The sequence below is a fragment of the Calidris pugnax genome, unplaced genomic scaffold, assembly GCF_001431845.1.
Source record: "Calidris pugnax isolate Ruff unplaced genomic scaffold, ASM143184v1 scaffold121, whole genome shotgun sequence".
NCBI lineage: Eukaryota > Metazoa > Chordata > Aves > Charadriiformes > Scolopacidae > Calidris > Calidris pugnax.
Genome location: NW_015090884.1, coordinates 780,696 through 795,383, shown reverse-complemented (window position 1 = coordinate 795,383; position 14,688 = coordinate 780,696). Strand labels below are relative to the sequence as shown.

The 14,688-nt window shown below is 45.3% G+C and overlaps 1 protein-coding gene across 1 annotated transcript in view; it reads left to right on the top strand.

The window, feature by feature from the left end:
- MYO7A (myosin VIIA) overlaps positions 1–14,688 on the top strand; it is a 141,298-nt gene that overhangs the window by 85,038 nt on the left and 41,572 nt on the right. Inside the window, exons 16-18 of the mRNA XM_014947114.1 lie at positions 151–257; positions 3,500–3,556; positions 8,941–9,078. Coding sequence (XP_014802600.1) covers positions 151–257; positions 3,500–3,556; positions 8,941–9,078 — 302 coding nt within the window. The remainder of the gene's footprint in view (positions 1–150; positions 258–3,499; positions 3,557–8,940; positions 9,079–14,688) is intronic.

Sequence of the window (14,688 nt, the reverse complement as noted above, 5' to 3'; positions counted from 1 at the left end):
GGTCACCCTTTCTCTGCCCACTCATTATCCCCATTGCTTCCCCAAGGACCAGTTGCCAGTAGTCCAGCAACCCACAGGTTGCTTACAAGTCACATCCTGGCCATGTTGCACTGTGTCATCTCTCTATGTGTTGTCCCATTATTCCTCTAGGTTTCTTGGAGAAAAACAGGGACACGCTGCATGGAGACATCATTCAGCTGGTGCATTCCTCAAAAAACAAATTCATCAAGCAGATCTTCCAAGCAGATGTGGCAATGGTAATGCAGGCGAGAGAAGATCTTTTTTTCATGGGGTTATTCCTGGAAGGGGCAGAAGATTTGCAGACAGTTGTGTTGTTCTGTTGCTGTTTGGGGTGCTTCCAACCTGTTAGTGTGAGACAACCACCAGAAAGCGTTCATGCAGTGTCACGGGTACATCCACACTCACATCCCCAGTTCACTGCATTCAATTAATCAAATATTATTTTGTGCTGTGATTGCTTCTCTCCTAATGGTGAAGGGGTGGGGACAATAAGGTTTGTGATTGTAGAAGTCTGAGAGATAAAGAGCTAGCCAGCAAGCCCCTCTGGTTGCATAGTCCAGATCTGGGTATCACAGAGTGAGAAATGAAAACCAAATACTTGTAGACCAGAGCAGAACAAAGAGACAATCTAGTTGGCCATTAAGCACGGCAGCAGGACTTGGAGGGACCAGCCAACAGTCATGTACAGCAGTAAAGAGAGGGGGCACCAAGTATGAAAGTCAGACTTTAAAGCTCCCCAGTCCAGATCCCAGTCCTCCAAGAGGGCATGTGCTTACTCCAGTCTCAGTGTGGGAGAAGACCATGTGAGCTGAAGATTTGGAGAATGGCAGAGTTATTGCTTTAACTCTTCCCATCCCTTTTGAGCCTTTATTACTAGGATACCACCTTAAATGCTCAGATTAGTGACTATTTCACCCATCACTGGAGGTGTTCAAGGCCAGGTTGGACAGGGCTTTGAGCAACCTGGTCTAGTGGAGGGTGTCCCTCCCCATGGCAGGGGGAATGGAACTTGATGATCTTTAAGGTCCCTTCCAACCCAAAATATTCTATGATTCTATGGTTCTAAATATATGATGTTTTCTTGAGTAAGTTGAACATCGACATCTCCCTACTAAGGCATCATCGCCCGTGTTCCCCAAATTAAAGTAGCAACTGTTTTAAAATATCAGCCTTGCAGAACCTGAAGGTCTACACAGGTAGGTAGTTCACCATGGCCAAATCCCCCAGTCTTTCCCTAGGCAAATCCATGGGACTGCAGAGGTTGGGAGACAATTTTCGAAAGCAACCAAGATTTTTAGAAGTTGGGAGTCCTGTTTCCAAAAGCCAGCTGATGCTGCTGATGGTCCAAGGGACTTAGGGACTTTCAGGAGTGCCAAATAGATGTAAGTGCTGAATTCCTCTGCCTGCTAAGGGAAAGAAAAGTTTAAATTCCCAGGAAATTTCTTTAATTTTTGCAAGCCTTGTTCATAGCCCTCAGCCACTCAGTTTTGCTCCTGCTGAAATGAATGATTGATATCCTTTTGATTTCGTTAGGAACAAGATAACATTTATCAGCCCCAGTTCAGGTACCGATTGGCATGACTCTCCAGTCAGTAGTCTTAGAGCTATCCCCAGATGTGGATACTCCTGCTGAACTAGGTGCTAACTCCCTGAGCATCAGTGCTGCTGTTTACATTGCTTTTTATTGCTTGTTACTCACTGCTTTTATTTTCAGTGCAAGCTTTGCAGTTCACCTTGGAAGCAATTTCTTGCTTGTTTGGGCAGAGAAGAGATGCGCTCTGGGGAATCGAAGAGAGGGAGCTCTTAGGTTTACACAGCCATGCAGACTTTTTCATGGGAACACCTACCAAGCATCTTTAAAAGATACGACAGCAAAATTGAGATGTCTACCCAGGCATTGTCTAGGACATGAGAGCTGAGACCTTTAAAAGCATCAGAGCACTTTTTTTGAAATAAGCCTTTTCTTTTACAGTTTTTTTACATTAAACACCTTCAGAATCTGTCCCGAGTGGTGCTTCCTGTGCTTTGATACTTTAATGAGCTCTGCTTTTCTTATTTGAATGAGAGATAGGTAACCTGACTAGCATGGAACTGGAAGAGGAACAAACATAGCGTACCAGCTCCCCTAATCCTGTGAAATGTTAGTGTGAACTGGGAGAGTGCAAATCCCCTAAGCACCACTCAAACAAAACTGCTCAGACGAGCAGGTTCCAACGTGGGGCTGAGATGACTTTAGCATTGCTTTCCACCAAAATTCAATGCCCTTTGCAGCCCCTTTCCTAAAACACATTCCCCAAAAGAAGGAGCAGGTGAGCATGGGTCATGGGAATGGACTGCATGTAGCAAAGAGCTGGGGCAAAGGCACTTCTTGGAAGTGTCCACACCTTCCCCCAAGCATCAGTGAGAGAATCCGTGGAGAAATCTTCCAGAGACACTCAGGCCAGGTCAATCAAATCTAACGTCTTCCCTTTGAAAGAGACAAATGACTGATCTGCTGAGGACTAAATCAAGTAGTGAGACATTTTGCCCAACAGCTTCCAACCTTTGGTCCTCAGGAGCTTATTGATGAGTTTGTGGGATTTTGTGAGTCAACGAAAAGCAAGTCCATATCTGCTTTGCATTCTGCCTTTGAAGTGGGTTCCTTATATGCCAGAAACTTGAGAACACCACAGATCAGAGATGAAAACTAGTTGAGAGTGTATATTTGAATAATGTAGTAACTGTTTGGTCCCTGAAAGACCTGGTATTTGTGCCCAGTGGAACCTGTGTGGTGAACTGGGTGTTGCTGGAGTGCATGGGGCTGTGCAGCCTGGTTTATACGTGCCCATCACAAAGGAGGTCTCTGCTTGTGTTTGCTGAATCAAAATGGTGCTTTGAGCTGTGCCGGGTGAAATGATGGATTCAGTGGGAATTGAACACTCTGAGGAATCAGCCAGTACGGTCTGACAGCGCTGGTTGCTCAAGGAACAGGTAGAAGGAGCAGCGGGGAATAGAAACCAGTGAAGGGAAAAATCTTTGCAAAAAATTTCAGTTCTGTAGAAACAATCTGATCAGTTGGATTAAAATTAGGAAGGAAGGGAGGGATTTATTTAGAATTTTTGTGAATTGTTTTTTTTTCCCCTGTCATCTTCCAACCCACTGTGCATTGAGAGCACTGGTCACAGGAAAGAGAGTAGGGATGTGTGAGGGAGAGGAGTGGGGGCAGCTGGTGACTCTGTAGAGCTGTTTCCAAGAAGCAAAAGCTGGACAGTGGTAGTTCCCTCAGCTTCAGGGAAGTGAACAGGGAAACGAAGGGGAAAAGCCAGGAGGGGGTTAGACAAAAATTTAAGAATTAATGCATTTTGTTCGTGAAACATTTTAACAGCCGGACCTCCAAGAATAACAATATCAGGCTCCCGTTTCAGTTATTCCTTCTTTTCACTGTTTGCTCTTCTCTGTCTCTGTTTTTGTTTTTGTTTTTTACCTGTGCTTCATGTAGTTTCTCTGTGGCTATGCATCCAGCACATTTGGCCAGTCGCCCACACCCACACCAAAGGTAAACTGAATACATGAGTTCCTCTGTTGTATATTGACCTCTCCTTGGCAAGGATTGTGCTTTGCTCTTGTCAGTTTATACCTTTTCCTGCACTATCTATGGAGGATCCACTTCAAGTGACCAATGTGATGGAGAGCATTTTTATGGCTTGTTGAATAGATGCCTGTGTATGAATGACTGTGTCATTTACTTCTAGCATTCGACTCAGAAGAGCTTTGTAATGATGGGAATTCGGTTTGGATAAAATCAGAACCAGCTCGATCCAATGTTTTGGGTTTTTTTCCTGATATTTGAATCATTTTAATTAACATCACATGGACCATCTGTGGGATTGAGTTGTTGTTTATCATGGTGCCGCTATTGGCTTCAATGGGGCTTTATTCCTCCATGCAACTGCAAATCTGGCCCTGTCTTGCCCTTTTTGGGGCAGGAAGCCAACAGTTCATGTGTAAAGAGAGACTCCTGGATTGCATTTCTGGATTGCTTGGCAATGCCATCATTCTTAGAGCTGGGTTACGTCATGTTCAGGGGAAAGATCAAATCCAGGCCTTGAAAGACACAGTTAATATTGAACTTTGGCATGATCTTCCAAACAGGCTCTTGGCACCTTTTTTAGGTCTTTTCTGTTGCATCTCGTCTCCTGACTGGTTCTGATGGCTTCCCAAACCTTTCTTGCTAGATATTTGGTCATAGGGTAGCATACTGTGTGCTAAAGGTTTTTGTGATGTTAGTTTTGTGACTCTGCTCACACTTCCATGACAATCTTTCAATAGCCAGAGGATTATGTTAGAGATGGACCTGACTTTCAAAATTCAAATCCTTGCATGGAGCTGAATTTCAACCCTTCTTACTTCTGCAGTGTCTCGGGGTGCTTGGACTTGGAATTCCAATGAGGGGCATCTGACCCAAAATGACCCAAAGTAATTCATTCCAAAGCTGGACTCTATCCCCTCCATATCATGATTGTAAATCGTTTGGATTGCAACATCTCCTTGGGCCCTGCTCTAGAGCTGTAGCAATGCCACACACCAAAAAAAATATAAATAGTCTTTCCTGAGTTAGGATATAATGGGATTAAATCCAGGAGAGAATTGTTGTGCAAAATCTGTCAGAAATGCCCAGTTCAGTCTTTTTCTCTGAGGACAACAAGAGGAGATACAGGGAAATAGAAGACATAATACTGAAGACTTCTATGAGTTTTGTTGATGTCATATTTGTTCTTATAATATAGCCTTGTGTTTTTAGGTTTTCTAATGAGTAATAATTGATCGTATTTATTAGACATTAAGGCAAGGTTGGAACAGCCAAGGCAAGAAAAGATTTTTCCAAATATATCAAGATCAGTAAGTTTTATGAAATGGGGGCATAGTTCAAAAGAGCAATACTCGACAATGTTATGTAGCCCAAGTCAACTTCACATCTGAAGGCACTTTCCAGACTGCACATCCTTTAGGAGACAGACTGTCTCTTCACTTTATGTCAATGTAGAACCTGCTGTGAGGGGATCTCAACTTTCAGTGGTCACATGGAAACCACTCCAGTGACATTTCATATAACAAAATAACAAACAAGAAGCATTATTTTTCTCAGATTTCAGAAAAAAAAAAAGGTTGAGAAACAGAATGTCATATTGGCATGGCCCATTTTAGTGACTTTACAGTCCTAAAGAGATGGGAGGACAGTCCTTTGTCCAGAACCCTTCCCCAACGTATTGATGGTGGTACATTCTTCTCTCTCCTTCTCTAACTCACATTAAGTAATTCATCTTTCTGCATTTCCACCAAAGCAGGTCACCATCTTCCCAGCAGACCTAGTGATGAGCCTAATCATCCTGGTGGACCATGCAGCGTTCTCTTTAAAGTGGGAGGAGAAGGTGCAGTGGGCCAGCAGGAGTAACTCCTACCATTTCTAGCTCAGTGACATTTCTTCTTGTTCTTGCCTTTCCAATTGCTTCTGGTTGCTTGGTTTGAATGTTACAAATGAGAAAAACCTGGTGATTACCCTAGTTGGAACTCCATGTCTGTGTTAAGACCATCCTACTTAATTTTGTACGATCCAATCCACCTTAACCCACTGAACCCACAGGGTGTGGATAGGCTGAACCGATTATTTCTTTCTCAGTCCTGGACACATGATAAGTACCTAAATGTGTCTGGAACACCAAAGAAAAGAGACTGAAAAGGTCTTTAGAGACTTTACTGTCCACCTTAACCCACTGAACCCACAGGGTGTGGATAGGCTGAACCGATTATTTCTTTCTCAGTCCTGGACACATGATAAGTACCTAAATGTGTCTGGAACACCAAAGAAAAGAGACTGAAAAGGTCTTTAGAGACTTTACAGCTTCACAGAGATGCTGAGAAATGTCCACTGTGACAATGGGAATCTTGAGCACCCTGTGATGGCAGAACATCCCCTTGTGTCCTGATGATGATATTCTGCCTTTACTTTTGTCTTTATGGTACTGCAAACATCCAAATATGTCTCTGCACCTCTAAAGCTAAACTGGCTTGAGGTGGCAGAAAAAGGTGGCATTGAAGTATGTCTGAATGTCATGCTGGTCTGCACATCTTTCTGAACTTCTCTAGTGAGAAGGTGCTTCTCTGTAAAACATGTAATTATCTTCTTTTCCTTATTTTTTTCTTCTGCTGAAGATGCTGAGCACAGGCTGAGTGATTACTCAGTGCCCCAATCAGGGCTACAGCATCTGTGAATCCTGCTCCTCCTTCCCCATGATGCCCAGGTCACATCCTCCTGTGTGCTAGACTCTGTACAGACACCAGTGAAGAGAGAGTCTGTGGCCCAAAGATGTTACAGTCTCAGGAGAGGCTGGCCTGCAGAAAAACAGAATATATTCAGCTCTTTCTTCTTCAGGCTATGGGGACTGGGTCTGTTTTGAGCTAAAAAATGCTTCTTGTCTGCAGTAAAACATGTATTTTCAGTGCCTCACTAGGCTGTGCTGGCAGGATGCTCCACTCATATTTTGGGGCTGTTTTGTTGGAATAAGGGAAGTGGTGTGTTTCTCCTCATGCTGGTGCTGAGGCAGGAGAAACCATGATGACTTCAGTGGTGATACCCTCTTCCTGCAGAGGAGGCTCTCCTGAGGTTTCATTGTGTGGCTGAGAGCCTGGTTAGTGCCCACGGGGCTGGTGCCCACCATCGAGGGGTCTGGGCATGAACATCAGGCCCAGGAAGCATGTGAGTGGCTGGGATGGTGCAGTCTTGTCAGGAGGACCCCAGACCGCTCTGACAATTTGGGTAGGAAGACATACTGCTTCCTAGCTGCTGTCTCTTCTCTCCAGCCCCTCTAAGCAGAAAGCTCTCAGGTGTAAGGATGGAGATGGCATCACTGCCATTTTTCCAGATCTGGAGGGATGCAAGGCACCAGCAACCTAGAGAGGCAGAATCTTCTGTCTGGGAGCAAACCACTCGTGTGTTCCCTTGTAGACCCTTGTACAAAGTCTTGCAACCTTCCTACTACCTTGGCTGAAAAAGACCTCTCCCAGGTCTTTTGACCAAGCCCAAACTGATAAACCTGGCCAACGTGCAGTTGCTTCCAACTTCCAGCCCTGCTTCTGCATCTGTTGCTGCTTCTGACCCTGTGGCTGTCCTGTCGCATCGCACAGAGGTAACCCCACGCACATAAGTAGCAAAGTGAAAACTGATATATTAATCAGAGCTATCCAAGCCAGGATTCTTGCTGAAAACAGCCTATTCCTCATCAAATCTGTGACGGAATGTGAGCACCAGACTCTACAGTGCTCTGCAGGTAGCAGCCGGATCCATTAATTAGTCCAGATTTGTTAACCATTTATCCTTTAGGGGAGGATTTTGCTGGGAGAGATCACTGATAGCCCCCTGCCAAGCTCTCCTGGACAAGTGGGCCAGGTTTTTCTGGTGTGTGCATAAGCTGGGCTTTCTCTTGTTGGAATTCCATGATGACTTTGTGTTTGTGTTGATTGGGTTTGTCTCATCATCATTCCCAACCTGAGCTGTGCAAATTCCCTGCCCATGGCAGGGACGGTTGGGCTAGGTGATATTTATAGTCCCTTCCAACCCAAATCATTCTGTGATTCTATGAAGTTCCTCAGTTCTGGGGGTGGGGATGTTATCTGATAGGTTATTAGTGCTATATGATGAAGCACACGTAAAGGTTTTAGCAGAAGTAGAACTCACCACCTCGCAAAACAAAGCAGCAAGGTCAATGCAAGTGGGGACTTTGTGGCTCCACACATGGCTTGACCACCTGCGAAGAAGAGGATGTTTGGAGGAAATGTGTATTAAAACCCTGCTGGAATCCTCCCTTTGGGAAATCCCATCTGGTCATGTCACAGTTTGCCCTATTTTTTAGTCAGAGGGAGTTCCATTCTGGTGCCCAACTCTTCCTCCAGCCCTCCAGCAGTCCTCACTGCCCCATGAAGGCTCCCTGAGAGACCTTGAGGGGCCCTACGAGACACACAGCACCATTGTGGCTGATGTGTAATGAGCTCAGGAGATAGTGACTGACACATACAATGAGCTGAGGACTTAATTTCATTTGGAGCTGGTTTAACAAGGTTCTCCCAGGGCAGGGAGAAGGAACTGTGAAGGGAAGCCACTCCACTCTGCTTTAGAAACATTTGCCCCAAATTGGAGATTGGATTATTAATTTAACCAAGGGAGGTAAAATAAACAAAATTCTCAAAATCATCCTGATTCACCCTGATTACCCACCTCATTTGGTCCAGTTAATCTTCTTTTCCAAACACAACTCGAATGTTCCTGGTGGTACAGGCTGAGGAGTATAGGCCTTAACAGCAGTTTCTGGAGCTGTTGCAGAGTCACCCCACAGAGAACATTCCCCAGGATTGTATTTCACCCTACATGGGTTTCTGGTCCTACACCCCATGGAGGAGAAGAGGCTCATCCTGAGATGAGGCACCATGACCAAGGGTTGGCGTGACCATGCTGCCTTGCATGGGGATAGGGAAGCCCAAGCCATTCCCCAAGGAATATCCCTGGGCAAATACATCACCCCGAGCTGCAACACAGAGATTTTTAATGACCCTGAAGAGGCTGTTTGCTCTCATGGGCAGATCTTCCTCATGGCTCTGCATAGGGCAGTTGGGTTTCCCAGTCAGACAGGGAGGCTTTAGCAGGAGAAATTAAATTTATGGCACTTTTCCTCCCTGGGTAGAGGCATATGGAGCAGGTTGCCATAATCTGGCCATTGCGAGCTCGCCGGCTCTGCCCTTGCCCCTCTCCTGCCAAAAATCTCATCCAGCCTTGGTCCTGCTCCCTGCTCTGGCCCCTGGCTGTCACGGGAGGTTCCCGGGGACGTGGCCGGAGGGGAAAGGCACTGTTATCCTTTCATTTCCTGAACCCGCTCCGCTGCGGTTTTGCAGGGAGCGGAGACGAGGAAGCGCTCGCCGACGCTCAGCAGCCAGTTCAAGCGGTCCCTGGAGCTGTTGATGAGGACTCTCAGCGTCTGCCAGCCCTTTTTTGTCCGCTGCATCAAGCCCAATGAGTACAAGAAGCCCATGGTAAGTCTTGCTTTTCTCTCCCTGTTTCTTTCCGTAGGATACTGCCCGCAGGGTCACCCTGCCCTGGAGTCAGTGGAACCAGGATTGACCCTGGGTGCTTAGAAAACCAACCCACAAGCAAGAGAGTCACCAAAGAGTTGGCCAAATTGGGCACTTGCCTTGCAATCCAACAGCACCCTAGAACTTTTTGCAGAGAGGAGCTCCTACCCCCACCTTTCTTCCCAAGGAATTCGCCCTGCAGCCCTTTCTCCTATAGGAAATGCCTCCGAATTCCCATAGTGGGTAGGTGCCTCCCTACCAGAGACTGAGCTGTAGGGCTCTGGGTTCAGTCCTGTGGCAGGGTTCAGTGTTTCCTGAAAGTTATTCCCCTTCCCCAAATCTTCCAGGGGATCTCACCCACTTTCACCCCTGTTAGATCCATTCAACTGTTGGTTTTTTTCTTTTTTTTGCACCAATTGTGAAAGCACAATTTTAAAAAGCAGAGGAAAAAAAGAGGAAAAATAGCACAGAGGAAGTGTGAGAGGAATTATTTGGCTCTGATTCCCAAAAAGTTGCTTCAAAAGTAATGAATGCTCTGGGGACAAACTTTAAGGAGCAAATAAAAGAGATGGAGATGGGTGTAAATCCCCCTGACCACAAACTGCTCAGAGGGGAGTTTCACAGCAAAAAGGAGATGATAAGGCGGGCGGTGAACACCCCGATTCCACTGTCAGAACCTTGGAGGATTGGACCCTGGTGCTGTTAGCAATCCCTGTTAGCTGCTCACCACTCTTAATAGTGATGCTGTTTGGGGAGGAAGAGCTTTATTTAATAATAATTACGTACAAGCAGTGGCTTTTTGCAACTTGTTTTTGCTGATTCCCAAAAAGTTGCTTCAAAAGTAATGAATGCTCTGGGGACAAACTTTAAGGAGCAAATAAAAGAGAAGGAGATGGGTGTAAATCCCCCTGACCACAAACTGCTCAGAGGGGAGTTTCACAGCAAAAAGGAGATGATAAGGCGGGCGGTGAACACCCCAATTCCACTGTCAGAACCTTGGAGGATTGGACCCTGGTGCTGTTAGCAATTCCTGTTAGCTGCTCACCACTCTTAATAATGATGCTGCTTGGGGAGGAAGAGCTTTATTTAATGATAATTATGTATGTGGTTTTTTGCAACTTATTTTTACTGTTCCATGAACCTAATATGGTGTGGGGTAAAAAGTTTGGTGGCTCTTTCAGAGCGGTTTACTCTGCCCTTATCCTGGATTTGGTGAGCATAATAAGGCATCTAACAGCATGTTAATGGAATATTTTGGGATAATATTTAACAATATGTTTGATCTGAGATTTGGAGGATTGGACCCTGGTGCTGTTAGCAATTCCTGTTAGCTGCTCACCACTCTTAATAATGATGCTGCTTGGGGAGGAAGAGCTTTATTTAATGATAATTATGTATGTGGTTTTTTGCAACTTATTTTTACTGTTCCATGAACCTAATATGGTGTGGGGTAAAAAGTTTGGTGGCTCTTTCAGAGCGGTTTACTCTGCCCTTATCCTGGATTTGGTGAGCATAATAAGGCATCTAACAGCATGTTAATGGAATATTTTGGGATAATATTTAACAATATGTTTGATCTGAGATTATCATCTGAGCTGAGATCAAAACAAGACCTTCTTTGAAATTATGGGTGATGCTGAGAAAGAGACATACACCCTGAGCTGTTTTTAACAAATTATTCCCAGTGCCCTGACTTTGAGCTACTTTTTATGCCTGGAAGTCTGGGATTCGGTCTGGCATTTTGTCCCCTGCATAAGAGTCTCCATTTCATCAGCTCTTCCAAGCTCTAAGTCCTTGTCCAACCCATTTATTTACAAAACTTTCAATGGGACATAAAAAAAGCTATAAGTTTGAAAGTATCAGACAAAGATAAATTAGTCTCCCCATTAAAGTAATGAGTGGGATGAGCTGACACTGAATCAGGGACTGTAGTGTAGTAAGATATGAAATGTGTTTTCTTGCTGATTTTATTTTTGGCCTTGGTTTAATAATACAAAGGGCGGGGAGGGGGGAAATCCCAGATAATGGTGCACAGAGCTGTGCAGGGTGACTGCAAAAGAGAACATTTTCTGGGAGTTCATTTTCTGTCCCTGGCTTTGAAGGAAAGTGTACTGATAGTGATAGGAAATGGGATAGTGGGAAGTGAAAGGTCAGTGGAAAGTCCTGACTGTTTGTTACTTTATGTTATTTTAAAACTTTGCTTCCGTCTGAAATGTGCTTTGGGGGAAAAAAAATAAAATTGTTTGCATCAGGCTGCTGGCTGGAGTTCTCTGGGCCTGTACGTCATCCCATGCTGCTGTTTCTGAGCATTGCTCTGTTCTTCTGGTTAGTCCGAGAGAAACGCATGGGATGAATTGGGTAAAAAAACCATGCAAAGAAAATCAAAACTCTCTCGAGCAGTGTGTGCAATGTGCGTGCCTCATCAGATCTTGATGCCAGGAAGCTCACAGTTTCGCATATGTGCAGTGACCTCGCCCTACAGACCACCTACCCTTCTGCTTCATGGCAGACCACCTCTTTCCCTGCACCTTTCTTGTCCACACAGCTCGCCGGCTCTGCCCTTGCCCCTCTCCTGCCAAAAATCTCATCCAGCCTTGGTCCTGCTCCCTGCTCTGGCCCCTGGCTGTCACGGGAGGTTCCCGGGGACGTGGCCGGAGGGGAAAGGCACTGTTATCCTTTCATTTCCTGAACCCGCTCCGCTGCGGTTTTGCAGGGAGCGGAGACGAGGAAGCGCTCGCCGACGCTCAGCAGCCAGTTCAAGCGGTCCCTGGAGCTGTTGATGAGGACTCTCAGCGTCTGCCAGCCCTTTTTTGTCCGCTGCATCAAGCCCAATGAGTACAAGAAGCCCATGGTAAGTCTTGCTTTTCTCTCCCTGTTTCTTTCCGTAGGATACTGCCCGCAGGGTCACCCTGCCCTGGAGTCAGTGGAACCAGGATTGACCCTGGGTGCTTAGAAAACCAACCCACAAGCAAGAGAGTCACCAAAGAATTGGCCAAATTGGGCACTTGCCTTGCAATCCAACAGCACCCTAGAACTTTTTGCAGAGAGGAGCTCCTACCCCCACCTTTCTTCCCAAGGAATTCGCCCTGCAGCCCTTTCTCCTATAGGAAATGCCTCCGAATTCCCATAGTGGGTAGGTGCCTCCCTACCAGAGACTGAGCTGTAGGGCTCTGGGTTCAGTCCTGTGGCAGGGTTCAGTGTTTCCTGAAAGTTATTCCCCTTCCCCAAATCTTCCAGGGGATCTCACCCACTTTCACCCCTGTTAGATCCATTCAACTGTTGGTTTTTTTCTTTTTTTTGCACCAATTGTGAAAGCACAATTTTAAAAAGCAGAGGAAAAAAAGAGGAAAAATAGCACAGAGGAAGTGTGAGAGGAATTATTTGGCTCTGATTCCCAAAAAGTTGCTTCAAAAGTAATGAATGCTCTGGGGACAAACTTTAAGGAGCAAATAAAAGAGAAGGAGATGGGTGTAAATCCCCCTGACCACAAACTGCTCAGAGGGGAGTTTCACAGCAAAAAGGAGATGATAAGGCGGGCGGTGAACACCCCAATTCCACTGTCAGAACCTTGGAGGATTGGACCCTGGTGCTGTTAGCAATTCCTGTTAGCTGCTCACCACTCTTAATAATGATGCTGCTTGGGGAGGAAGAGCTTTATTTAATGATAATTATGTATGTGGTTTTTTGCAACTTATTTTTACTGTTCCATGAACCTAATATGGTGTGGGGTAAAAAGTTTGGTGGCTCTTTCAGAGCGGTTTACTCTGCCCTTATCCTGGATTTGGTGAGCATAATAAGGCACCTAACAGCATGTTAATGGAATATTTGGGGATAATATTTAACAATATGTTTGATCTGAGATTATCATCTGAGCTGAGATCAAAACAAGACCACCTTTGAAACTGTGGGTGATGCTGAGAAAGAGACATACACCCTGAGCTGTTTTTAACAAATTATTCCCAGTGCCCTGACTTTGAGCTACTTTTTATGCCTGGAAGTCTGGGATTCGGTCTGGCATTTTGTCCCCTGCATAAGAGTCTCCATTTCATCAGCTCTTCCAAGCTCTAAGTCCTTGTCCAACCCATTTATTTACAAAACTTTCAATGGGACATAAAAAAAGCTATAAGTTTGAAAGTATCAGACAAAGATAAATTAGTCTCCCCATTAAAGTAATGAGTGGGATGAGCTGACACTGAATCAGGGACTGTAGTGTAGTAAGATATGAAATGTGTTTTCTTGCTGATTTTATTTTTGGCCTTGGTTTAATAATACAAAGGGCGGGGAGGGGGGAAATCCCAGATAATGGTGCACAGAGCTGTGCAGGGTGACTGCAAAAGAGAACATTTTCTGGGAGTTCATTTTCTGTCCCTGGCTTTGAAGGAAAGTGTACTGATAGTGATAGGAAATGGGATAGTGGGAAGTGAAAGGTCAGTGGAAAGTCCTGACTGTTTGTTACTTTATGTTATTTTAAAACTTTGCTTCCGTCTGAAATGTGCTTTGGGGGAAAAAAAATAAAATTGTTTGCATCAGGCTGCTGGCTGGAGTTCTCTGGGCCTGTACGTCATCCCATGCTGCTGTTTCTGAGCATTGCTCTGTTCTTCTTGTTAGTCTGAGAGAAACGCATGGGATGAATTGGGTAAAAAACCATGCAAAGAAAATCAAAACTGTCTCCAGCAGTGTGTGCAATGTGCGTGCCTCATCAGATCTTGATGCCAGGAAGCTCACAGTTTCGCATATGTGCAGTGACCTCGCCCTACAGACCACCTACCCTTCTGCTTCATGGCAGACCACCTCTTTCCCTGCACCTTTCTTGTCCACACTCCCCAATACCCGCTGTAGATAAGGACAGCTTGAGACCAAATCTGGGTAGTGCTGCTTTCTGCCTTTTTCTCACTCATCTGTTGTCTTCTCCTGGGATCAGGATCTGTCTTACATCTTCTGTCCCTGGCTTTGAAGGAAAGTGTACTGATAGTGATAGGAAATGGGATAGTGGGAAGTGAAAGGTCAGTGGAAAGTCCTGACTGTTTGTTACTTTATGTTATTTTAAAACTTTGCTTCCGTCTGAAATGTGCTTTGGGGGAAAAAAAATAAAATTGTTTGCATCGGGCTGCTGGCTGGAGTTCTCTGGGCCTGTACATCATCCCATGCTGCTGTTTCTGAGCATTGCTCTGTTCTTCTTGTTAGTCTGAGAGAAACGCATGGGATGAATTGGGTAAAAAACCATGCAAAGAAAATCAAAACTGTCTCCAGCAGTGTGTGCAATGTGCGTGCCTCATCAGATCTTGATGCCAGGAAGCTCACAGTTTCCCATGTGTGCAATGACCTCGCCCTACAGACCACCTACCCATCTGCTTCATGGCAGACCACCTCTTTCCCCCACACCTTTCTTGTCCCCATTCCCCAATACCCGCTGTAGATAAGGACAGCTTGAGACCAAATCTGGGTAGTGCTGCTTTCTACCTTATCCTCACTCATCTGTTGTCTTCTCCTGGGATCAGGATCTCTTACATCACTCCAACCCTTTCATGGTTAAGTGGCTGCTACAAGCTAGTCAAAAAGCTCTCTTCCTGT